The 24,893-nt window shown below is 47.6% G+C and overlaps 1 protein-coding gene across 1 annotated transcript in view; it reads left to right on the top strand.

The window, feature by feature from the left end:
- Positions 1-9,729: 9,729 nt before the first annotated feature.
- Positions 9,730-24,893, top strand: part of CACNA2D4 (calcium voltage-gated channel auxiliary subunit alpha2delta 4) — a 122,347-nt gene continuing 107,183 nt past the window's right edge. Inside the window, exons 1-5 of the mRNA XM_041484522.1 lie at positions 9,730-9,836; positions 14,565-14,646; positions 19,698-19,814; positions 21,293-21,352; positions 22,926-23,088. Of these exons, the coding sequence (XP_041340456.1) occupies positions 9,730-9,836; positions 14,565-14,646; positions 19,698-19,814; positions 21,293-21,352; positions 22,926-23,088 (529 nt within the window). The remainder of the gene's footprint in view (positions 9,837-14,564; positions 14,647-19,697; positions 19,815-21,292; positions 21,353-22,925; positions 23,089-24,893) is intronic.

Here is a 24,893-nt window from a genome sequence, read left to right as displayed (position 1 = left end):
GCCCAGAGGTGCAGACAACAAGCCCTTGTGTCTCTGCTGTGCACACCCTGAAGCAGGTTATGAAGTGGGAAGATCTCAGAGATAAAATATCAGCTTAGGAGGTGACAGGAAGGTGGAAGTGAGGCTCTTCTCATCACACCCTAACAAGCTGCTTAATTACCCTGTGCTGAGAGGGAGGCCTGGACAGACAGAAGGAGGGGAGGGGAACAGGGACAGGTTCAGATACAGAACACAGGGGCACAAACACTCTTTGGGTATTTAACCTAAAGTGCTCTGCTCTTTTTCTGGAAGTGATGATTTCATAACCCACTTTGGATGAGAACTCTTAACATGATTTAGAAAGATTTCTATTTCTTACATATATCTTTTAAGTCTTCAACATTGCTGTACAAGTGCATTTACATAAATAGCTAGATAGAAGTGTCTGAAAGTGCTTTTTATACATATTACCCTTCTAAATGAGAGAGAAGGAAATATTACCCCACTTAAAATGGACATGAGGAGCAGTTCCATAACGGATGTATGGAAATCACAGAAGTCAAGAGGCAAAGGCAGAGACTGATGCTCAGTCACATCCCACTGGGGCTTCACTCCTCTCCCAACACTTCATTTTTGTTTGCAGCCAACTGAGAAATCCCTCAGTCCAGCCCAAACTGCTCTGTTTCCCAGATCCAGCCGTTTGTAAAGAGATGAGCATGTTGTGTAAGCAGCGAAAACTGGAAAAAGCAAGGAGCAGACAGAAGCAACAGCAGCAGCCTAGCAACCAAAAATTAGTCCAGACAAATGCAGGATTTCTGATATTCTATTCCTTTCCCTTTGCAGGTGCTGTATCACCCAGCAGGAATCCCTTCCCCTATCCCTCGCTCTGCAGCATCCCAGTGGCGTGCCCTGAGCCTGCTGTAGGCCAGGCAAATGAACAAAGCCAGCGGGGAGTGACCAGAGCAGCAAGAGTATTTTCATATGCAGCTCCTGTATTGATCAAAAAATAAATTACAGTTGCTCCCAAATATGCTCTCTCCAGCTGTGTGACAAAGATGACACTAAGGAGACCAGTTGGTGCAAGATTGCCATTATCCTTCCTGTCCCATTAGCTCTGCTCTTCCCTCGCTCTCTGCTCTGAGTCTCTGATGTGATTTGCGACGTGCTGCTGTCAAAGCTGTTGTTGTGCTTCTTCCTTAGAAATGTTTTCCTCTTGCCTGATGACTGCAGCAGCTTAATGGGAGTCTTAAAGGGGTTTTGATGGTCTGTCCAGAGGTGAGCAATTGCTACTGTCATTTCAGAAAAGACCGGAATTACAAAAAGTACATTTTCACTGGGAGAGGAAAAGGCAAAACTTTCTGTTGCAGCTCCTTCCCCACAAACATGACTTTGTCAGAACAGGGTGAGCTACTGAGCTCTGTTTCTGCCCTTGGCCACCCCAGTCTTCACGTGCTAGGGAAAGGAACTGCTCAGCAATGCTGAAAACAACCCACTGTGGGTGATGAAACATCCTCCTGACTACAGGGCACAGGATCTGCTCACCCGATCTCCACCAAACCCCTGGCCAGAGACTCAGCTCGCTCTGTGCTCTCTGCATTTGTTTCTACACCATCATGGCATAACTGGCTATTTTCTGGAGCTAATATCAATTTTCTCCCTGGTTAACACGTTCATCAGCATACTGAATCCAGCTAATCAGTGTCTTCCCTGCCCAAGAGCAGGAAAAGGGCTCCACGGCTGTTTTAATCTGTTGGATTTCTCAGCCTTCCTAAGCAACCAACTCTGAGGAACTCTAGTCACATCAACCTTCTCTGCTTCCATCTGATTCCATTCTAGATGTGTAAGGCTATCCCTTTTTAATCTTTTGGCCTGAGTATGACCAGCATGCTCTGGAATTTGGAAGTCTGCTGGAATTCCCCCAGAATTTTGGGAGGGCTGTGAAAGCAGTGAGCTCCTTTCTTTCCTGATCACCCTCAACAGAGGTTTGTGAGATGAGAAAGAACACCAGCCTGCCCTTTGCTTATGCAGCCCGTCCTTGGAGGGAAGGCTTTGGAAGTGAATAACCTTTCCAGTTGCTGTTTCTGCCTGGGTAGAGGAGGAAAAAAAAATAGCTGGTGGTGGATGTGAAAACAGCTATTAGGAAAAAATACCAGCAGAGCTCTGGAAAAACCTCTAGAAGGCAAATAGAAAATTATGGTACTTCAAAGATGGGACAAAGCTGACCAGTAACTGAGGACTGTGACAATAGCAGGACACGGTTTGAAGGTGGCCCAGGAACGGACTTACGGAATCCTGGGCACAGTTACTTCCCATCTCCACGTAGGAAGATGAGGAGGATGAGGAGTGCCGTGTCTCTGACCCTGTGTGCTTCCCTGGCAACCACAGAGGGCCATGGCCAGTCCCAGGAATTCACCTCCCAAATGAGCCCGAGCTGGCATGGGGGTTGAGCATTTGCTGGAGCAGGAGAGCAGGTGGAGCGTCCTGGGAGGGGTGGCTGTCCCTGTGCCTGGTGACAGAGCATGAAGAGCCTTGAGGCTGCGTGACAGCATCTGCTGGAAAGCCCAGCTGCTGTGTTTGGTCCTGGTTTCCCTGCAGCCCTGGGCTCCTGGTGGGAGGGTGACACTCAGGGGCTGCCGTGAAGTAGCTCGGTGGCTGTCAGAGTGTGACACCAGACATCTGAGCACAAGTACAGCCAGGTAACGCTTCTTCTGTCTAGGGGAGTTATAGGCCTGGCCAGCAGAGCAGATCTAGGCTTGAACTGCCCTTGTAAAAGGGAATCACTCCAAACGGAGAACGCCAATTAACTCCAGCATCACTTGAACGAATTAAGCCAAGGTCAGAGCTGCAGCAAGCAACCAGCACTAATGAGATTTCAGCGCCGCTCTGCCTACTTTATGCACATCAGATTTCCCGTGAAGGAATCCCTCAGGGCACAACTGTTTGGCTTCTGTCTGAAACTTCAGGAGCCTCTGGCTCAGAAAGATGTAAACTTCAGCCTCAACACTGCACTAACGAGAAGGCATGAGCTGGAGTGCAGCTTTGGCAAATGAAAGATGATTTGAGACAGACATCACAAGTTGGAATAGAAATTTCCTTTCTTGCAATACAAAATTTAGAAATATTTGCTCTATTAAAATTTTATACTTAAATTTTATGTATATAAAATATTATTTTGGATACCTCTTGCGATCCTACGTTCCACTTTTTGTTCACGGACGGTGGACACAGTTCTTGGTTTTATTTCCAAGGGTTTTATCTCCCCGTCTCTCTCCTGCCTGTCCCATGTGCTGTCCAGATGCTGACAACAGTGGGGGGAAGCAGAAGGAGCCAGGCTGCTAGAAACTGATTTTTTCAGGCTTTGCACACTGCTACACCTTCCAGCAGTGAGAGGTTATTTTCTCTCATAACATATGTCCCCAGACCAGGCTGAATCCTTGGGAACCACTCTTTCCTGGGGGTTGGCAATCTCCTTAGCCAGCACCCCCCTTGTGAGGAGATGGCTGAGAGCTGGAGATTCCTCACCCACCACAGGGAGGGACCACCTCCATCACCCCACATTGAGGGGGGGCTCAAAAACATCAACAATAACAAAAAACACTGGCAAGAAACGCGCTGCTTCACTTCCTCAGCTGGTTTGTGCTCCTTGAAGGAAATCAAAGAAGGCATTCAATGATCCTTCTGGGCACAACGTGATTTGTATCTTCATCCTTCCAGGGCAGGCTCATGGCACCGAAGGCCCTGGGGTGGAGGGGAAATCTGTTTGAAAGCCGCTGGCAGAGCGAGATGCTGTCAGACGTCGAAGGCAGGAAGAATGAGTGTGTGTTATGGAAGCTGGCAGGTGACTGAGCTAATTACGGAGTCGCAGGCAATTTAGGGTGACGGGAAGTGACTTGAATTGTAACCAGAGGTTAAAAGAGTTTAAAAGGAGCAGTGCTGGCCCTGCCATGCTTGGATGGGTGAACACCATTCTCTGCCAGCCCGCTGAGCAGCTGGAGGTCAGGGAAGCACCTTTCACAGTCACTACAGGGTAATTTTACAGCAAAACACAAAACTGTGTTAATTGGATGTGGAAAGCCTTTTGCAGAGCCTTCCCCCACCTCTTTCTCTTCTTCAGAACTGTCAGGGTATTTTTAATAACAATTGATGGTTGCCTAAAATCACAAAACATGTTTTCATTAATATTCATGAAAGAATGGACTGTTTTTATCTACACCTACATCAATGTGTGGCAAAATGTATCCAAAGCCCAGCTTTTATCTTTAATCACACTGAAACTGATCGCCTCTGATTTTTGTGGGGAAAAAAAAGTGGTCTCATTTTCAAAGGAGAGAAGCATGAAATGTTATAATTTGTGACCTAGAATTTTGGCAAAGCTGCTGCCTTCTGTGAAATCAAAAGGAAGGGAAAAGAAATAATAAGACTTTTAAGATTTTTTTTAAATTGAGTTCTGATTATTCCAGAAATTCTGATACACATTTCTACAACAGGTCTTGCCTGAACGCTCAGCACCGGCAACAAAACAAAATTAGCAGGAAAGATTAAAAAATTTTCAACCTCTGAAAGATTAAAAAAAAAAACTTTCTGCTCAGACATTTCCATTTATTTATGCTGTGGCAGCGTGCAGCAGCTTCCCCAGGGATGAGGCACGAGTGCTGTGCCAGCCCACAGATGGAGAGCCCCTGGCCCTCGGCTCAGCTGTGCTGATGCCATCTTCCCTGACAGGCAGATGTTCCATGCCTGGATCACTACAGAGAGGCCTGCAGAGTGCTGCAGCCCAGCTCCACGGCCTCCCTGAGCCACCCCTACTGCCAGGGAACAGGAAAAGCTCCCTGGTAAACTGACAGTGTGATCCAAACACATCAGGGGAGGGCAGGGAAGCAGGGGGCTTTGCTGCTTTGTCCCTGCAGATCATTGCCAAGCCAGAAGAGGGTCCTTGGCACTGGAGGCTCTGCTGTCTCCCCCTGCAAGAGCTCAGAGAATTATTGTATTTCCAAAACACCCTACAGCTGTGACCTAATAAATCCTTATCAGGATTTCAGCAAGTAGGTGAACCAGTAACATCAGAGCATAAAGGCAACTATGATCTCTATGAACTCATCTCTGTGCCTTCCCCACCTGCTGACCCTGACAGTGGAACAGATGGAGGAGGGACCCTCCTTTTTTGTAGCCCAGCCAGGCTGGAACAACTTTCATTTGGCCCGAATACCTCTGTCCTGATAACCTTGCAAAATCCTGAATCCTCACTAACACAGCGAGCAGAGAGAAGGAGGGATCTGCAGCATGTTTCCCGAACAGGGTCATTGCATCATGCCTCTAACACAAAGGATTTGGCAGCATAGATGATGTTCTAGATGTGCACTGAGTCAAGTGTCTTTGCAGCACAGACTGGCAGAATGACTGCCATCATTTATTCAGGCACTTGATGCACCAAAATTCCTGGGGCTCCCCACAAAGCAAAGCCTCCTCCCCAAGAAAGCTGCTCTAGTGCAGCCAGTTTATCACAAAAGGCTTTAATCTCTTTTAAAATGGGATTTCCCTTTCTCTTAATCAAGTTCCTTCAGGTGGATTTGAAATGTAAAACATTAAGTTTAACCCTTTGATAGTGGAGAGAGGAGGATAAAGTTCACTTTCGCTCTGGCTGCTTTTGTGGCAGCACACAGGAAAGCTGCAGGCTTGTGAGCAGTTCTCCCCAAACAAAGCATCTGCTTTCCCTTACTTTTCCTTTTCTTTATTTCTATTTTTTTAAATTCATTCTTCTTTTTCTTGCCATGGCTTCAGAGGTGGTGGGAAGATGCTCCAGTGCTCTTTGTTTCCTGTGCATTCTGCTCTCCCTTGGTGTCTCCCTCTGTGCCCTGAATTTCCTACTGCTCAGAACACTGTGTCTGATGAGGGTTTAAAATGCTGCTAGCAAAAACAAATTTTTTTTAAAATGCTCATTTCATCTTGGAGTATTTAAACAAGTCTAAATTTAAAGCGGAGCTGTGGAAAAAAAAAAAAACTAAAAAGGAAAAAAGGCAAAGTAACCAGCTGAAGGCATTAATTAATATGACACCTATGTGGCTGCTTCTATAAACTGCAGGGAGAGCATGTGGCTTGGAGATGAATGGGTCTGCAGGCAGAGATGTACAGAGCCCCCAGGTGTGATGTGGGCTCTGGGGGGACACGTGTGGTCCAAACCATGCTGCTTCCCAGAGCTCAGCTGGGATTGCACAGGTCCTGATGGGCCAAGCGGGTTGGGAGGGCAGCACTCAGCCAGGAGCACCTCCTGGCCCAGCTACAGCTACTCCTGCAGGAGCAGCTCCTTCCCATCCCATCACATCCACACCTCTGCAAACTCAGCTTGCAGAGGCTGCTAACTCTCCACAGCACTGAAACTCGATCCCAAGGGATCTGCACGGCCAGTCAGTAAAACCATGACTAAAAGTACTCTTCTATCACTGCCTCTGGCAAGGATCCCCTCCGCGGGCAGCTGCTGGGACAGAGATCAGTTTCTGTACTATTGGCAAAACACTGCCTGCCTGCTTTCCACACCACCCTGGGGAATGTCACACCTGCTCACACAGGCAGAGACACCATCCTCATGTCACCTCAACGGGACACCAGCTCAAACCCAGGGTCATAAGCAGAGTATTTGACCAGGGTAGAAAGGAGATTTTGTGCCCAGATGTTCATCTGAATTGCCCAAGAGATAATGAGAGGCACGAGGTTACAATCTCAGATGAATGCACCTGCTGGGAGCAAGGCCACATTGTTTATTCCTGTCAAGGTTTGTTTTACACACATTCTCCTTGTATGTATCCCACTGTCAGACTACACTTCTTAACCAGTCTTTTGGTGATATTTGTTCTTCTCCTGGTTGTAACATTTGCAGGTCTCTTCCCATAACACGATAATCCAAACTCTGGTTTTAGTCAAACCAGAAATAAATAGAGCAGGCAAATCTCTCCCCTGCCTGTGTTTACAGCACAAAATCACACTGGTATTTTTTTTACTGCCTCATGGTTTTGCAAATGTAGCTCTAAAGTGCACTTGCTCACCTCGTATCTCTTGCAGCCTTAAGTCCTCACTCCTTGTTATGTATTTGCTTTCATTCCTCCTCACAGATCTCATTTTCTTTTTCCCCAGTCAGCCCCTGCTGTTATCTCCTTCCCTTGCTCCAACTGTGCTCACACACGGTGGAGGCTGAGCTCTGCAGAAGCAACTGGATGCACACTAATCCCATTAAGGCCCCTCCAGGCACCTGGGGTTTTCAGTTTTCAGTGCTATTTTCATTTAATCTTCCAATCTTACTTCCTTGCAATTTTAGATCATTAAGGGGTTAAGTGAGATATATCCAGTAAATGAGATAAATCCAAATAAAGGGATTTGGATCTCCCAGTTCAGCGTGCTGCTGTCTCATTGCCTTCTCTACCAAGGTTTCAGGGGTTACCAAACACACCCAGACAAGGGCTCCTGCCAGAACCCACCTGGATTAACCCGGGTCCCAGCTGCAAACAGCACACTGAAGAGATCCTGCAAAAATCCCTCACAATAACAATTTATACAGCTCCTTGCAAAGTGAAGAAAAAATGTTATCTAAAATGTTGATGGTCCTGCCTTCAGATCTCATTTCAGATTTTTTTTTTTTTTTTTTTTTTTTTTCCCAGAATGTGAATTTTTATCCTCTCTTCCCTCAAGTATCCAGGCAGGGAAGCCTGTCACCCTGGATGCTACCCCTCAGTTTTAATCCTGGCAAGCACAGACAAATGAAGCCTTCATTGTCAGTCTCCCTAGCTCCTCTAAGAGCAATTTTCTCCTATTTTCCAGCTGCAGGGGCAGGAGGAGGCAGCACATTTTGGCCACTTGAGAGAGGAGAATTACATGGGCCCAGATCTGCTCTGCCTGTTGCCTTCCAAAGCTGGCTCAGGCAGCTGCTGTGCAGCCATGTGATGTGCTAAAGGCACTGTCTCTTGAGTGCTTGTTGTGTAGAAATTGATTCTTTTGTAGATTTTAAGGTCAGAAAGAAGAACCATTTCGACTTTCCCTTGAAACCCTTTGCACAGACTTAAAAACGTAAGAGAAATCTGTGCCCTCCAGGCCCGCAGCTTCTGCTTGAAGATTGTAATTCTCAATAAGACAGTCTGGAGTAAATATTGTAATAAATGACAAAACCATCCTATCCTGAGGTGAGTTATTCCTGGAATTACTTAATTCCTTACCACAGGCTTTCAACCTCTTCATCATACCATTTAACCTCTATTCAATGTTTCCTGGTTTTATTCCCTTTTCAGTATTTCCTTTGTCACTTCTATTATCCCATTTAAACTGCATCTGTGCTGGTTTTGGCTGGGATACAGTTAATTTTCCTTATAGTTGCCATCTATACTAGAGGCCTTAATTTTATTTCAGTGCTTTGACAGCCAGTTTTCCCCTCCACGTCCTTAGAGAAACCTAGCAATCTAGTGCGGCTTCACATTTTACATTAAACATTTGCATTTTACATTAAACAAGCCATTTGTAAATGCGCAAAAGATGATTGGAAGGTACTGTAATAAATGGCTTAATTCATAGCCATAGAGTCAAGCTGTTCAACAGGTTAAAGCAGTAATTTATGCTCTTTCTGCTGCCATATCTGTAGTTATTTATAATTCATACTTCTCATGATGATAATGAGCTTCCACAGCGTGTCCCTCATCCGAGTGTGCAGTTTGCTGCTTCCTGCCATTCATCAGGCTCAGCAATTGGGCTCCTTTGATTCATTGCTCTCCAGACACAGACCAGGGGATGGCAATCTCAAGTGAATGTTGGCCAAACTGAAAGGTCTGGCTATTAATAAATAATCATTCACATTAGGAGGCAACCAGCTCAAACTGGCAGAGAGCCCTTTCTTTCATGCCTCTTTTGCTTTCCGCTGCTCATTTTCCCTCCTCTGCCCTGGCCAAAGACCCGCAGCCATGGCTTGGAAGGAGACTGCCTTGGAAGGAGATTGCCTTGGAAGGAGATTGCCTTGGCAATGGCCTCGGAGCTGTCCTGGATGCTGCCAAGGCCCTGCCCGGCCTCACCGTCCCTGTGCAAACCTCAGCGCCGGGCAGGGGCCAGCACGGACCCGCCGGCACCTCAGGGCTCCCCCACTGCCCCCGATCCCCTTTGGACAGGAGATAACGCCGGGACAACCTGCCGGAGGGACGCGCCAGCATCCTGCAGCTCGGGGAGGCCCTGCTAGGCACAGACCGAAGGTCTGGGAAGGGTTTGGGGGATGCGGATGCGATCCCTTTAAAGCAGGCACGGCCTGACCTCCGGCTGGAGAAGCCAAGACCCGTCTTCAGAAATCAGAGTAATCCCGGGTGATTTTATCCCACTCCACTTCCCTAAATCTGCGGCTGCTGCTGCTTGGCGAGGGGATTAAGGGCTGGCAGGGGATTACGTAGCCGCTGCAGCTCCCAGCGCGGAGCTCCCTCCTGGCGCGGCCGCTCCGGGGCCTGGAGCCGCTCCACACCCGAGGGTGCGCTCCCCTGCCCGGAGCCCGGAGCCGCTCCGCACCCGTGGGCCGCAGCTCCCTCACGGTTCCGTGCCCTGGGCCGGACACCCCCGACGGCGCTCGGCAGCCGCAGCGGCGCTCCCGGGGCAGAGGCGGCCGCGGTGCCCCCGGGGCTCGGCCCCGCACCGACAAGGCTCCCAGGCCGGCACCATGGCGGAGGCCGCGGGGGAGCTCCCTCAGGGCAGCAGGAACGGCGGGGAGCCCCCGCACGCCGCCGGCCGGAGCCCTTGCTGATGGCGGGTGCCTGGAGGATGGGGCCCTGGGCCGTCCCGTGGATGATGCTCTGTCTGCTCTGCCTCCCGCCCTGTGCCAGGGCCCAGACGAAGATCCCGCTGGAGACGTGAGTGTTTCTGTGTGCAGCGGGCGGTGCCGAGGGCACGGGCAGGCGGGTGGGAATTGCCTCCCCGGCAGTGGCAGGCGAGCGGGGACAGGCTCCTCCGGAGGGGCACATGGCTCCAGGGGCTGGCACTTCCCTACCTTGGCTCCTGGCAGTGGACACAGACATGGGAGCCACCAATTCTGTGTCCAGGTCTAGACTAGGATGCAGTGCCTCTTCCTCCCCACTCCTCCGGCGTAGCAATGATACTCATCTCCTTGAGTTAAGTATTTTGACATCTATTAATGCTCTGCTTAATGTACTGGGCATCAGAAGGCAAAACCAGTTTAAAGAGACGTTCATAAAACCTCACTGCTGCTGCTGCAACTTGCAGAGATCCCACCGTGGAAGCAGACGGGAGTGGCCCCAGTTTGGCAGCTCCCAGTTGAGCAGAGTGGCTTCAGTAGGAGCTGCTGGGTTTCGGGATGCCCGGAACACCCAAGGGATGCAGGGCACTGGCCAGGTTCCGGCTGTGGAAGGGGCACACAGGGTGTTTTGAGTGATGATACACCTCTTCGTGCAGAGCAAGGTTTGCAGCTCTGAAGCTCTGGTCCCATGCATTGGTGTGGATCAGTGCTGGCTGAAAAGGGCCTTGGGTAATACATAAATAATAAATAAACACAGCCGTGTTTATTCACGTGTGTGACTGTCAGACGATGTTGGTGAGCGAGGCTGAATAGAGGAAAGACGCCTCAGCCCTTCTTGCTTGTGCTGGCTCCACCTCTCTACAAAAGGCGTAGTGGCCCTTCCCAGAACTCTGGAGCTAAGGAATGAGAAGCTGAGCTGCAATACAAAGCACACCCAGCCGTGGTTTGTGCATGCACTGCACATGCAGGGACTCTCGATGCATCTTTTGGGGTGTGGGTTTGCAGCGCTCCAAGCCCTGTGTGTGTCGCTGTGACGAGGCTCCTCCAGTGCCATCACTGCTGGAAAGTTCCCTGCCAGCAACGCAGCCCTGGCAGCCCCCCAGGAGCCCAAGAGCTCTCAGCAACCCCAGTTTATAAAAACTTCACCTTGTTAAGCTGATTTGGACAAGTTAAATCCTTTAAGGATTAGAAATGTCAGCGCCACCATTGGTAAAAGCTGTTGTGGGGCAGCTTCTGGGGTGCTGGGATAGGGTTGTGGGTGCAGGACAGCAGCTTGTCCTGGGAGAGGAGACAGCACTGCCAGCCAGTTTGAGAAGGAGACGTCTGAAAAATCAACTCAAGTCAGCTTAAGCCCTTTCCTGCGTTCGGGGAAGTGTTTTTTATTCAAAAATAGCCCATAAGACACTTACAGATGTGCCACCGACACAGCCCATCTGCCCAGGAGCTGACATTATCCAGGAGGGTCTCAGGAAACTTTGCTACCGATTCTATTCTTGCACTGTCAAGCTCTACCCCAGCAAAAGTGCTTCTGATTTGGGTTTCACAGAAAGGACACAGAGGTTACACAAGATAAAATCCAACTTCTGCCAACTTCAAACCAAGCAAATCAACTTTTCATGTCCAGGATAAATACCACATAGGAATACCTTTTGGCATTGAAGCCTGTGGCATTTAGAAGCCAGCATGTCCTTTCTGCTGTTCTTGCCACTGAATACAAGAGCAGGGATTAGAGGCAGACAATCTCTGACCAAAACCTTTTCTGATGTGTTTCGTTAGAATGTGATACCCTTTACTACTGAAAAAAAAAGAGATTTACGTCACTTTGCACAATTTGTAACTTATTCCTGCACAAGAATGAAGAATAAACAATAGAAAAAGAGCTTTTCTCCTCTGATACTAAAACCAGACCAATGGCTGAATTAATCCCTGGTGTTTCAAATCCCCCCATGAATTTAACCAAAACACAAAAGTCTCCCTCTTGAAATGAAATTTCAGCAGAGAAATACATTGGCCAGAGGCCCAGAGGGAGTAAGTCAGCAGAAAATGGCTCTGTTTCATGGGTTACACGGGGACATTTTGGGGACACAAAAGCAGAGTCCTTCAAGCAGCAGCAGCTGGGTTCAGTCAGGGTGAGGTGACACAAGGCTCAGTCAGGCTGTGCTGCTCCCCAAGCCGTGTCTGGCTTTGCTGCATTGTGCTTGGATCACCGCCAGCTCATTCCAGAGCTTGCTCCTCCCTGACTCCAGCAGTGCAAAAATCTGCTCAGTCAGTTCCTAGTGGTGCTTCTGGGGTGCAAGTTCAGCACACAAAGCACCTCTTCTTCCCCACTGGACACAGCCCTGCTCATCCTCTGGCCACGGAGGAGTGGTGAGGAGTTGGGGCTTGCTTCTTCTTGGGGTAATGGAAGCACTGGGGAATGCTGGTGGGAGAGGCAAAGATCAACCTGGTCTGGCCTCTTTAGGCTGCTCCTGTTGGATTTATACACCTGCTCCTGAGCTGGACAGAGCCAGAGACCATGAAAGAAATTTCTCTGCAAGCTGATGAATTTCAGACTGACCTTTTCTCTCACTTGTTTATGAAAAAAATTTAGGGAACCTATTTAAGTTCAGCGGGCTGCCCTTAATTTCCCAGTATTCTAAGGTTGCTCATTTCCCTGGCAAATAATGGTCTTTTAAATATGTAAATGCCAGTGTATTTCTGCCTCTTCACTTTCCTACTTTGCAACTTCCATGAAATGCCCCCAGATGTTTTTAATGACACAAACTTGAGCCCTGTAACACAGTGATTTGAGAACTTTGAGCCCTCTCATTCCTCTGTGCCCCTTAACTTTCCAACCAGTCCTCCAGAGCTGCCAGTCTCTGGCCCCCTCTTTGGTCCCCCTGTCTTTGTGCCTCGTTCTCCTCTGCTTTGAGATATCAGTCCCTGAGCCAGAGCAGGCATCCCAAAACTATACAAACCCCTTTTTTTATTCAAGTTCTGCTGTTATTGGAAGTTTCAAGAAGCTGCTCAACTGCACCCGCTAATCAGAAATTAACACCACAGACTCTTCCACTCTGCTGGGTTGAAGAATGTTGAGGGCTGGAAGGAGCAGAGGTACACTGCACATATGACACAAAACAGAGGTGAGGGGAGGGAAGTGGGGTAAAAATAAACACCCCTGCTGAAATTACTATCCCTTCATGTTTAGGTTCTCTTTTTCTACAGTAAAAGGCGAGGAGACTGGAGAATATTAGTTAAATTCAGCGCAAAACATCTTGTACATAAAACTTATAAAGCCAGTAGCAGCAGATGGGCATCAATTTAAATGTTGATCCAGAGATCCTCATATCTAAGGGAATGATTAGTCACTACTACAACAAACAGGAAAGCACCCCGTGGGATCCCTGTTTCTCATTTCCTCTTTTTTTCCAGGCTTGCTAGAATAACTCTGATATAGCCCAATAAATCCTGGTCTCCTAGAAAATATCTGTATGCCTTTTTCTCTAAGGATGAAATGGTGAGATAAAAGCTCTGGCTCTCAAAATAAGATGCAGAGCACAATGCAAAAAAAAAAAAAAAAAAAAAAATTACTTCAGCTGGTGCTAGTTCACACTGAGTGGTTAAATATGAATGCCTCATTGCCAATTAAGGACTGATTTTAAAAGGCACCCACTCTCTCATGCTTTTTTTATAGCAGTGAGGTATAGAGAGAGGTAGAGAGCTGAAGCTTTGTGTTTGCTCCAAATCATCCCCTAGAGCTGCCTGTGCGTTCCTGTGTGCAACAGGGGAGTCTGAGCAGGCTTTCCTAGGCTGAAGTGAGCTCTTGTGATTATTCCACCATTGCTGTGCTGGCTTAACTCCCGAGCTCATCTCTGTGTTGGTGTGTTGTTTGTGGTGCAGTGCACTGGGAAATCAGGCCCTGAGGTTAAAACCTGCCTGGCACTCAAAGAACTCCCCTGGAAGCTGTAGGTAAGACTCTGCACATCATAAATAAGTGGTGTATTTTGGTAAGTGGAGAAGGCCACTCATTGCATTAAATAAATCTCTCTTAAGTGAATCCTTGTTGAGGGAGCTGCATGGAGGTGGAGCTGCCTAGCACGGCTGGTGTAAGTGCTGATTAAGTGCTCTGTCAGTTTTGGGAGCCATCTATTTCAATTTGGATGGCTCAGTGTTCAGGCTGCTCCTCAACATGTGAATGTTCCCCATGTGGGATCACTGCCATCCATTATTTCCAGGGTGGCATAAGTTGGGGGTGCTTTACAGTGACAATGTGCATAATCTGCTGTGGCATTATCAGGCAGCAGCACCACCAGTGGGAACAGAGAATTTGGCTCATCACTCTCTGGCCTGCTCTGCTGGAGGAGCTGAATCCAAGGGGTGAATCATGACACCTTCTCTAAGTCCTGACTCTTCTTTCTCTTCAGTAGATTTGGCACTGGATGTCTAGCCCTTCACCCCAGGGCCTGTCAGGAGAGACAAATAGGTGTCTGCAGAAAGCAATTTATTTCCCTTTGCCAGCAACAGAAGGAGCTCAGATGCTATCTAAGACCAAATTTCTACATCTAAAGTTGGGTGGGACATATTCAGGGCCAAGCACAGTGACTGAGACCAGCAGAACTCAGTGTTTCTCCCTGCTCACCAACGTCCAAGAGCAGCACTGTCTGCTGCCTTGCTGCTTGTCTGGCTGGAGTCTGGGGACAAAACATTGCCACTGCTGGAGAGTGGCTCAGAGAAATACAGGGGTTTGTACTGAGGAAAATGGAGTTTTAACTACCTGAAGAAGTAACCTATTCTGCAGACTTGGAATTATTAATACTGCCTTTCCTTCTTTTGGCCCTTTTTTTAGGGTGAAGTCCTGGGCAGATGCCTTTGGTGGGGAGCTGTACTCCATTGTGACTAAGTATTCAGGCTCTCTCCTGTTGCAGAAGGTAGGCAAAATCTGTGAGGGTTCCCTTTGCTTTGTGTCACCTCCCTGTGTGCCTCCCAAGGTTTCCCCCAGGGTGGAGGAAAGAATCAGGCAGTGGTGTGCAGCTGTCTTTTAAACCATGGAGCTCCATGTCCCTAAGCCCAGAGTGATGCCCTGTGGCCTTTCTCCATGAACTGGACAGGGAGATCCATTCAATGCCTTCCCTGCTTTCATCAGCCCTTGCTGAGCACCACCTTAATTGTACCACTTTTTGTTAAAAGTACTTTTTGACAGCGCTCCTCATATTTCCCCTCTGATGATCACTTCCTGCTCTCCCATGCTGACCCTTCATTCCTCCTTTCCTAAGTCTCTCTGCTGCTCATCCTGCTCATTGTCACCCCATCATCCCCTCCTGCATTTCTCCAGCTGACACTAATTAATTTTTTTTAATTTTGCTTTCTTATCTGTATTCAGCCAGTTGTTTATCAATTCTTTGCATTTTGCCCTTAAGACTGCTTCAGGCAGGTGCCCTGGAAACCAGGGGGGCAGAGCTTTGCTTTGCCTGTTCACCAAACAGGCACCATTGCACTAAACTCTCTACCAGCATTCAAGTCTGTAGCTCCAGGGGCTTTAGACAAATGGTCCCTTTTTCAGGTGTAGTAAAGCTTCCTTAAGTCAGTGGTGAATGGCTGCTGCTCTTTCGGACCTGGGGATCTCTGCCCTGCACCTCCCAAGTGCTGCCCTGGGGGCCTGGGGGCTGCTGACTGCATCCAAAGGCATTCACACTCCACTTTGTGGCCATCCAGTTCTTTTTTCTTTACTCTTTCTCTGATTCTCTGACACAAGCCATGAGTTGCCTCTTTCTTCCACCTTCTAGGTGACTGACTTATGTCTTCATATTAGCAATTATACCCACATCCCAGGTGTGGGAAAACACAGGATTTGTTACCACATTCCTTGCCTTGCTGCTAAGCCCTGTTTCCCTGTCCCCAGAGTGCTGCTTTTTGCCTGGAGTGAGGGATCATCTCTTGCAGCACTCACTTTGCTGGGTTTGACCAGGACAGGCTATCAGCATCCATCACCAAGGTCTGTGCTGATCACCAGCTCTTCTTGGGAGGAAAGAGTCACCCTGCAATAAAAAGCTGTCAGCCCTGATTAAGGTACTTGCACTAACCATGAGGCAGCTGCAGCAGGATGTGGATGCAGGCAAAAGTTGGACTTTTAGCAGTTTTGATGACGCTTCTGCTTTGCCTGTTGTCCCCTGGGTCCCCAAGCCATAGCTCCCAGAGGCAAAGGGGACAGTGTCTGTGACTCAGAAGGAAAATGTCACTTTGAGCAGGGGTACAGATGAGCTTAACCAACCTTGCTCTGTGAACATTCCAGCAAAGAATCATCTCCTAAATTCCTGTGGTGTTGTGTTCTGCCCTAACTTATCTTGAGCAGTTTAAGCAGCTCAAGTTTATCTTTCAGCCCCACTTCTTGAGCTTTTTCATCTCCTGTTCTTTCCCTGGGAAATAAGGAAATAGGGGAGAAGCAGCCAGCACTTTATTCAGTCCTTCTCTCAGCCTCCTTTTCTTTAGATAGGAATTCCTCACAATTCATCATCTCAAAGCACGGACCATCCCAAGAGGGCTCCCACTGCATCCTTGGCACCTCCAGCACTACAAGTGGATGCACACAGATCTTTTACTAATAAATATAATTGTCATGCACCCTAGCAGGTCCCAAATAATTTTATGCAGATCATCTCATTGGCACAGATTGTGGGCAAGTTAGGCCTAGGGAGCCAAACCCACCAAAATCTAGAAATTAAACACATGGATTTACCTGCTCCCCAGGCACCTTTCTATTTTTTGGGCTATTACCTGTTTCACATCAAATATTTCTCTGCATGCATGGTTGTGTCCAGACCAGCAGAAGGATGAGGAGCACAGTGCAGAGAGGTTCAGGTGATTCTTTTCTCAGTGCTTGTCTAAGTCAACAGGCGTTTTGTCTCTGAGGAAATACAGAAGGTGCTGTTATCTCAGTTTGTACCTTATTTAATGTCTCCCTTGTGCCTAATAGTCTTGAAGTAACCAGCTTATTGTTGCTGTGAGAGTCATAATTTTTCAGTTACTGAATACTTTGCGTGTAAACCTTGTCTTTAATACTTGAAAACCTCAAAAAGTTGATGCCACTTTGCTTAGTTTTGTTTGGACTTTTTGCTTGCTTCCTCCAGAAGAGCCCTAAAATCATGTTGCAAACTCAAGAAGTTGACTTCCTACCAGGCCATATCATTCCCAGAGACCTGGTGAGCTAAGAGAAATCCCTTGAATCCCCAAGAGCAGGCTTTTACCCTGCAGCACAGCTTTGCCCTGCTGTTATTAGAAAGCCCAAAAAACATGGCAAAGAACAGACAAACTTGAGAAGTTCAGTCAAGACGTTTTCCTGGGTGAAGATGAAAGGAATGTCTTTCACACTCTTAATTTAGTTCCACTAGCAGTGAGTAATGCAGCACTGTGTACTTCAATAGGCTGAATTTTATGGAGGTGGGAACAAGAATATATACTTGGTGACATATCTCTGTTCAGAGATAAAACTTAGGATACTGAATTCTGGATATTCTACTTTTAAATCACCACCCCCATCACGGCAGAAGGGGAATCTTAATGAATTGCTCCTGCTGTTTTAGGGGAATGCTAAGTGCTAGATGAATAAGAAAAGGTTTTCTGTTAGAGCTGAGCTAACTTTCTGGCCTCTTTTCAAACATCAGATCCTTTCAGCCAAGCCTGACTCCTGTTCTGTAACTTAAAATTATCTGATAGCCTGAACCCCAAGCATAGGTTGTACAGGATGATCCTGGCCAACTACATGCACCTGAGCTGATTTCCAGCCATGGTGTCTGGTGACAGCATTGAAATCACAACTCTGTTGCCCCCCATTAGAAAATCTTGGATGAATAGTCATCAACAGGCAGAGATTTCCATGGCAGGAATACAGGCATGTAGTGGTTTGCTGGTTCATTTGTAGGAAAAAAGCTCCAAAAGGATTTGAGCTCAAACCTGGTGTATTCCTTAGGGAACTGGAACTTCAGCAGAAAGTTGGGGTTTTTTTTGTGTTGGGGGTTGGGGTTTTCTCCTGCCTATCTCTGGCTGGATCAGGGCTGCCATTAACAGACTGCTTTTGATTTCTCATTATTACTTTTACCCCAGTAACATCTACTTGTGAGTATGTCAAAAGCACATTAAAAAAAAATTAACAGAGAGGGGGAAGAGCCCTGTTGCTTTTAACTGAGGCTGTGCTTTAAGGTGACTGGTGGCAGGTCACTTTGTGAAGCGCCTGGTGTGTCCTCCCCTTGGTGAGCTTTCCCAGGAGAGATTACCCTGCTCCCCCCAGCAGGGCCTGATTAAAGCCCAGCCTGGCAGAGATCACTTCTCTCCTGGCAGAGCTGTGACACAGCTGAAGGGACAGACACCAGCTGGGTGTGTGCTGTGCTCTCTCACCAGCCAGTCGGGGCTTGTGGCTGCACATTTCTCTTCTGGCAGCGTGGTTACCCCAACCTAAATGCTCAGTTCCTCCTCCTCCTGCTTCCTCTGCCTGTCCCAGGGCCCCAGCAGAGGGGATGGGAGGCCTGGCATTTTTAATCCAGTAAAACCCTTGCTGTTAATCATGCCAGACAGAGCGAGCAGCCTCCCTGCCATGCCTGCTGTGGGCTGGATGCTGCTGCTATTTCTGTCTGACCTCCTCAGCCTGCCCCATCCTCCAGGCATTTCTTCCTCTGCCTGTGCCCAGCTGCCCTCCCGGATGGTCACGGAGCTTCTTGAACAAAAGGGACTCCACGGGCTCACCCTAAAGACTTGCAAAGTCCTTTCCCTGCTGCTTCCCTGTAATTCAAAAGTGTCACTAGAGCCCCTGCCATCTCCTTGCCCTTTTCACCACCTCATTTTTTTCCCCAGCACAAGAAGCCCAGCTCTGGCTGAGGTTGCTGCTGTGATGCTAACACAACATGATGATGGAGGGGGGCTGTACACACTGCAGACAAAACTGATGATGCGGGACCAGGGAATTGGAATTGGTTGCCTTTGTGTTTCCAGATTGCTCAGGAGATAAGGCTCTGTCTTTTCTGAAATAAGTTAATTGTCCTGTGTCCTTTCACAGGTTTCATTAATCTTTCTTTCTGGCTATCTCTGTTAGCAGTGGGAATTTTTGGAAAGGAGCAATAAAGACCATCTTAGCCAGTCTTAAAAGAGCAGATTTAAGGAGGCAGATTATGCTTACAGTTTAGATGTACTCCTGGGTTTTATTAATTCCTATGTTATATGAAATGTGTTATATGAACTGGTTATCTCTAAAGCTGTCAGGTCTAGATCCTCCTCATTACAGCACCTCTCCCCATGAAGGCAGCACCAAGTAGCCATGCTCATAATTCCTAGGTTTTGGGAATTGCCTCTGTGGTGCTCTTGGCCTAAATTATGCTCCTGGGTGCCCAATAAGTGGCATCATACCTGTCTATCTCAGCTTTCCTTGGCAGTCTCTTCTGTAAGCACTGAGCAGACCCTTCTAGCTGGAGACCTGGCAAATTCCCTCACAGATGGGGTGGCTCTGGGGCAGGACAACCCCTGCACTGCCAGTTCATCTCCCCACCAGTGGCCCAGAGTACTCAAGACATGGGAAGAGCTGCAATGACAGCACATAGCTCCATTCCCTTGCTCTTCCCTCTGCCTTGAGTGAGCTGGAGGTGGGTATAAAGCTGATGTGGATGTCATCACAGTGCACGGTTTGGGTTTTTAAAAGTTTGCCTTCTGCTTCTCTCTAATTTGTAGACAGTACTAGCTTCAGGTGCATTGCTCCTTTCAATAGCCACAAGCTCACAGTTGGATCAGTTGTTTTTATTTGGTCAAAGTGCTTTGAGTTATGGCCACTGATCAGCACATCCTGAATTTTGGGGTGGAAAAGGGGGAAAAACAAAGGTGGAAGGTGATAAAATCAGAGCAGTTCTTTCAACACAAAGACAATACCCAGCTAGCAATGATAGATTCATCCCTCTCTTAAGAACCTCCTGCTAAGCAGGATTTTCTTCCTTCCCTTGGGTAGAAGTACAAAGATGTGGAGCCAACTCTGAAAATCAAGGAGGTGGATGGCTTGGAGCTGGTGAAGAAGTTCTCGGAGCAGATGGAGAGCATGCTCCGCAGGAAGGTGGAAGCTGTTGAGGTATGACCACTGCTTTTGGGGCTTTGGGAGGGAATTTGAGTCCTGCCAGCCCTGGAGCAGCAGGCACAGGCCTCCTGCCTGCACCAGGAATGTGTGGGTGCAGGGGTTGTGTGAGGACTTCCCTGCCCAAGCAAGAGCCTGCTGGTGCAGCTGGCTGCTCACACTGAGCTTTAAGCAGACACTGGTGGGAGGATGTGGGCGTTCAGACAAGGGGATGCTGGCTTCTCCCTCTGCTCAAATTAGAAAATAAGACAAAAACAAAGTCTAGAATAAATATGAGGGAACGAGCACTCTTTTAGGAGACAAGCTGTTTAAAAAGGGGGGGGAAGAAAACCTCTCGAAAGTGAAAAATCCAGTTCATCCTTCCATAATGCACTCTGGCTGCTGAAGACTAGGGGCTTGTTTCAGCTGTGTGTGTGGCTCAAGGGGAATTTCTGCACCTCCTGAGCACAGGCTGCAAGGAAGGTGCTTGGATTTCCAGCTGTGTACATGGGGAAGTGTGGAGGAGGTGGCAAGGGGTCTGTAGCTGTTGCAGTGAGGGAGATCAGAGCAGGTAATCGTTCTGGCCCCCCTTGCTTCCTGCATCTAAGGATTTATCATATTCCTGTGTGTTTACCTACTGTGAAAAGCATATTTCTGTAGTCACAGAGCCTTGACTGTTTAAGGCTTCTAATGTGGAAAAGTCATCCAGAAACACATCATTTGAATCTCCAAGTGAAATGTGGGCATATTTAGTCCCAGAGCTTTGGCCAATAACATTAAATTCTTAGCCAGACTTCTCCAGTGTTTGGATTGCCTTATCCTTTGTGAAGGAGCAAAACGTAGTTTTGCTGAGACTGTTGCTGATTGTGCAACCTTGAAAACATGTACGTGTTTAGTTGGATCCCTTCCCAGTCTGTACCAACTGAGAATTAGTGCCCTGAAGCATCATACTGGAGAAAACTGGCTGATTTTATTGCCTTCCATAAATGGTAAGAGCTTATAAATGGTCACAGCATCGCTGAGCCCTTTACGAAATCCAGTCATGGTCTTTGTCTCAGTAACAATACCAGACTGAGACTCCCACAAGGCCTTTTCCTTTGATGAGATACTGACATCAAGCTGGGGCTGAAATGCCTTTCCCATGGCTTTTTGGAAGTGTTCATGGAAAATGAAATTAAATTTGTCTGTTCTTTCTCTAAATGGACCTGTTTCTGTTTGTATATGTCCTGTGATATCTAAAATTGCTCAGGGGTTTAGCAGGGACTCTGGAGTAAGTAGGTGTGAATACACTTGGCAATAAATAGCTGCAAATAATGTACCTTCCAAGCTTTAAAACTGTAGCACAGAATGACAGGTCAGCAGGAAAGGAGGTAAAGAGGGAAGTTTATAACCCCAAATGTGGCTGTGGTGAAGGAGGCAATCGCTGATACAGCTGGAAGAACTGGAGGCCTTTGCCACAGCACCCACTCACCTTCCTTTCTGTGTGCTTGCTTTAGAGGCTGGTGGAAGCAGCAGAAGATGCAGATCTGAACCATGAGTACAACTCCTCGCTGGAGGTGAGTTTATCCTGGTCAGTGACAAACGTGGCACACATCCTCAGGGCAGCCAAAGAACGGGCACAGCCAGGAGCCCACCCCCTCCCGGTTCCTGGGCTTAGGAATTGCCTTGTCTGCAGGACACTCAGAGACTGCTGCAGATAACAGACATCCTTGGCAGATCCCAAACCTAGGAAAACCAAAAAGATTTGTCCCTGTGGCTCTGGGAGGGGAAGGATTTGGGAAGATACTGGGCTGTGATATTATTGGCATTACTTTTAGTGCACGGCCAATACTGTCGTTATGTGATGTTTTAGGGCAAATTAGCTGGCACTTTGTGGGTTACTTGACTGGAAAATGAGGTAAAAATTGAGTGTGAATGAACAATGAGGAGGATGCTGTTACAAATACCCACAGCAAACCCTTAATCCAAATGAACTGAGTTTTTCTTTCTTAACCGCTCCCATCATCTTTTCTCTACCAGACAGACACCACCCTTAAGGTGAAAGTTTGGTGCTGTCCAAGCAATTTGGTTAATTGGCTTTCTGTTAATAACTGTTTGTTGTGGCCAAGCTGTGGGATTATTGCTGGTGAGGGGAGCTGGAATGAAAAGGCTGTGAAAGGGAATTCTCTATCCACAGTACAAGCACAGACAGCTCAGCAGAAGGACAGGCTACCACTGAAGTACATGTCTCAGTGCTGGGAAAAATGAAAACAATCCTTGAAGTCAAGCTAGTTACTAATTTCGTCTCACTTTTTATTTTTCCTTTTTATTTTTAAAGAGTCCCATTAGCCGTGTTAGCTGGGTCAGCTGCATTCACAGTAAGGGGCATGGGTGAGTTGAGGTACATGACTCTGTATTTGCACACTCCATTTGCACCCTCTGAGTGCTGCTAGTGCTTGAACGCTAATCCTTACATAACCTCTGGCTCAGATCAAGTCAGCAAAAGCATCTTAAAAACGTAGGTTATCCAAGGACAAAGAATGCCCTGGATGTACTGAAGTGACTGTAGATGGTAAATCCCCAGTGACCTTCACGGGTGGGGGGACACTGCATTGTCTTTGAGCACCTTCTGCTTGATCCTTTGCTCTCAATGAGTGCCTGCTACTTGGAGTGCCAGAATGAGGGGATAATCCCACTAGATGTCCAGCAGTGAACTCAGTAAGGGACAGCTGCAGAGACAGGCCAGGTGAGGTCAGCACTGGTGTGTCCTGTGCTAAACCTGGGAGCCAGACCCTGTAAGACACTTCACCTTTCCAGCTAAGCCCCTAAATACATCTGAGGGGCCACAGGAGGCTCCCACCCTGCCCTGTGCTCTTAAGTGGCTCTTAAGCAATGCTCCTGGCATTGACAGTGCTTTGGGTCATATGGGCATATGACAGCAACAAACTGGCCAGAAACCATCATTTGGCCAGCTTTACACTTCCAGTTGGTAATAGCTTGTTTGTGGCTCATTTTGATCCTCTTTGAAGCCCTGATTCTCCATATGTTCCCTCTTTGTTTTAAAGAGTGTTTTTCCCTGCCCCTGGCAGTGCTGGTAATAGTCTGTGCTATTCTCTTTGTCTTTCTCTTTTCCATTGTCTTCATCAACAGTTTGATTACTACAACTCTCTCCTGATTAATGATAAGGATGAAAATGACAATTATGTGGAGCTTGGGGATGAATTCATTCTGGAGCCAAATGAGCATTTCAATAACTTACTGGTGAACACAACCTACAGTGATATCCAGCTGCCCACCAATGTCTACAACAAAGGTAATGGCCTCTACCTTCTCACTGCTGGTAGGTTGGGGTGGAAATTATCAGTAGCAATACTGGAAACAAGGATGGGAATAGAAAAAATAACTGACAGAGGAAAAAAAAAAGGGTTGGAAAGGTGCTGTCCTAAGGGACAGTTGTGTCTGTGTCACTGTGACAGGGCTTAGGTACAATCTGCTCTTGGAAAACCTCTTGTAGTGGACAGGCCTCCATCTCAGACAGGCAGTGGGTTCTCCTACATCTCCTCTACCCAACCAAAGGTGCTGTGAGACGAACTGAGATGAGACTTTATTGGTAATTGTCACTCTGGATGAAGGGTTGGCTCTGTCATGGCCTTTAATTGTCAAGAATCTCACTGGTGACTGTGGTCACAACTGCTGGTTTTTAGAGACACAATAGACAGAGTTCTGTTCCTCCCATGATTTCAAATTAGTTCCATCTGCTCTGACAGCCCCAGACCCTAAAATCTTGCTCACAGCAGAGTGACCAGCAGAGCTGGCTGTGGGTAGGTACAGCAGAACTGCACAAAGGAGGCTGCTGCTCTCTGCACAGTATGGAGAGAGGTGGTCAAAGAGCAGAGAGGCACTGCCCAGCCAGCTGATTTCTTGCCCTACACCTCACCATGAACCAAGCAGCTCCTCTGGCTGTGGCTGCAGGATCAGCAGATGGAGGAGGAGGGCTGCTTCCATGCCCACAGCTCCTCCAGGGACCAGTGTCCCACAGTGCTCACTCCCCCTCTTGCACACCGCAGCAAGCCTGGCTCTCCTCAGCATTTCTGGCTGCACCTTCCTGCAGGACTTACTTTGGCCTCATCCCTGGGAAGTCACAATTCAGTTTTTACCTCGTTTTGACCAAAACTACTTTTAGTAAAGTGACTAAACAGGAAGTGGTAGGTGAAAGCCCCACCCTTTTCGACACTAATACAGTTAATCCTACAATGACCAGATTCTCATGATTCACTGTTTCTACTGCTGCTGTTCTCTTTGGTCTCCTGAGGCAGTGAGTCAACACAGACACCAAATATACACTGCCTCCTAGGAGTTCTTGGAATCTGCAGCTTCCTGTTGGTTCTGTTCTAGACAGGTGATGCAATGGTTGGCTCTCACAATTAAGGGATGAATATTATGTGTATGTGTCTTGGTTTGAAAAGACAGGCGTCTGCTTAAGGGAGATAGGAGCCTCCCCTGAAATGGAAAATGTAAACCCCCCCACCAAATTATTATGATTTTGAAATTAAAAGGCTCTCAGGCAAAGATATGAGAGCAGTAATAACAGTTCTTTACTAGGAAAACTAAAAAAACAAATGTAATAGTACAAACAAAAAAAAACACTGACAGAGTCGGAATAGGGCCTGACACCCTGCGGGTCAGGGTGGTGGCAGCACTCCCACTAAATGGTGGCTGCAGCCCTCCTGCAGTGCCAGCTGTGGTTCTGGTGGAGCAGGGATCCTGTAGAAGGGTGTAGTTTTCCTCTGAAGGTCCTGTGGTGGTGTAGATGGGCTTGGTCTTCTTCTAGGAATCCAGTGGGAAAAGGCTGCTGTGGTGTTCCAAATCTCTGATTATATCCAGTTAGGAATTCTTGGCTCCTCCCTCTGGGAGGAGCATCTCCCAGTGGGATGATGGAATTTTATCAGCCATGCAGTGACACTCACTGGCCCATGAACAGAAGATAATTAATAATTAATAGCCCTTTAACAGAAGATATCTCCTGGAGGGAGGATTGGTTGTGGAAGAGATAAAGAAAACTGCCCAATTAACAGAAGAGAACTGCCCCACCTCTAACAGATAGGAATAGAATACCCC

This window comes from Pyrgilauda ruficollis, unplaced genomic scaffold, assembly GCF_017590135.1.
Source record: "Pyrgilauda ruficollis isolate IOZ18807 unplaced genomic scaffold, ASM1759013v1 scaffold66, whole genome shotgun sequence".
Taxonomy (NCBI): domain Eukaryota; kingdom Metazoa; phylum Chordata; class Aves; order Passeriformes; family Passeridae; genus Pyrgilauda; species Pyrgilauda ruficollis.
Note: the sequence above shows the minus strand (reverse complement) of the source record. Positions and strands in the feature narration are given on the sequence as shown.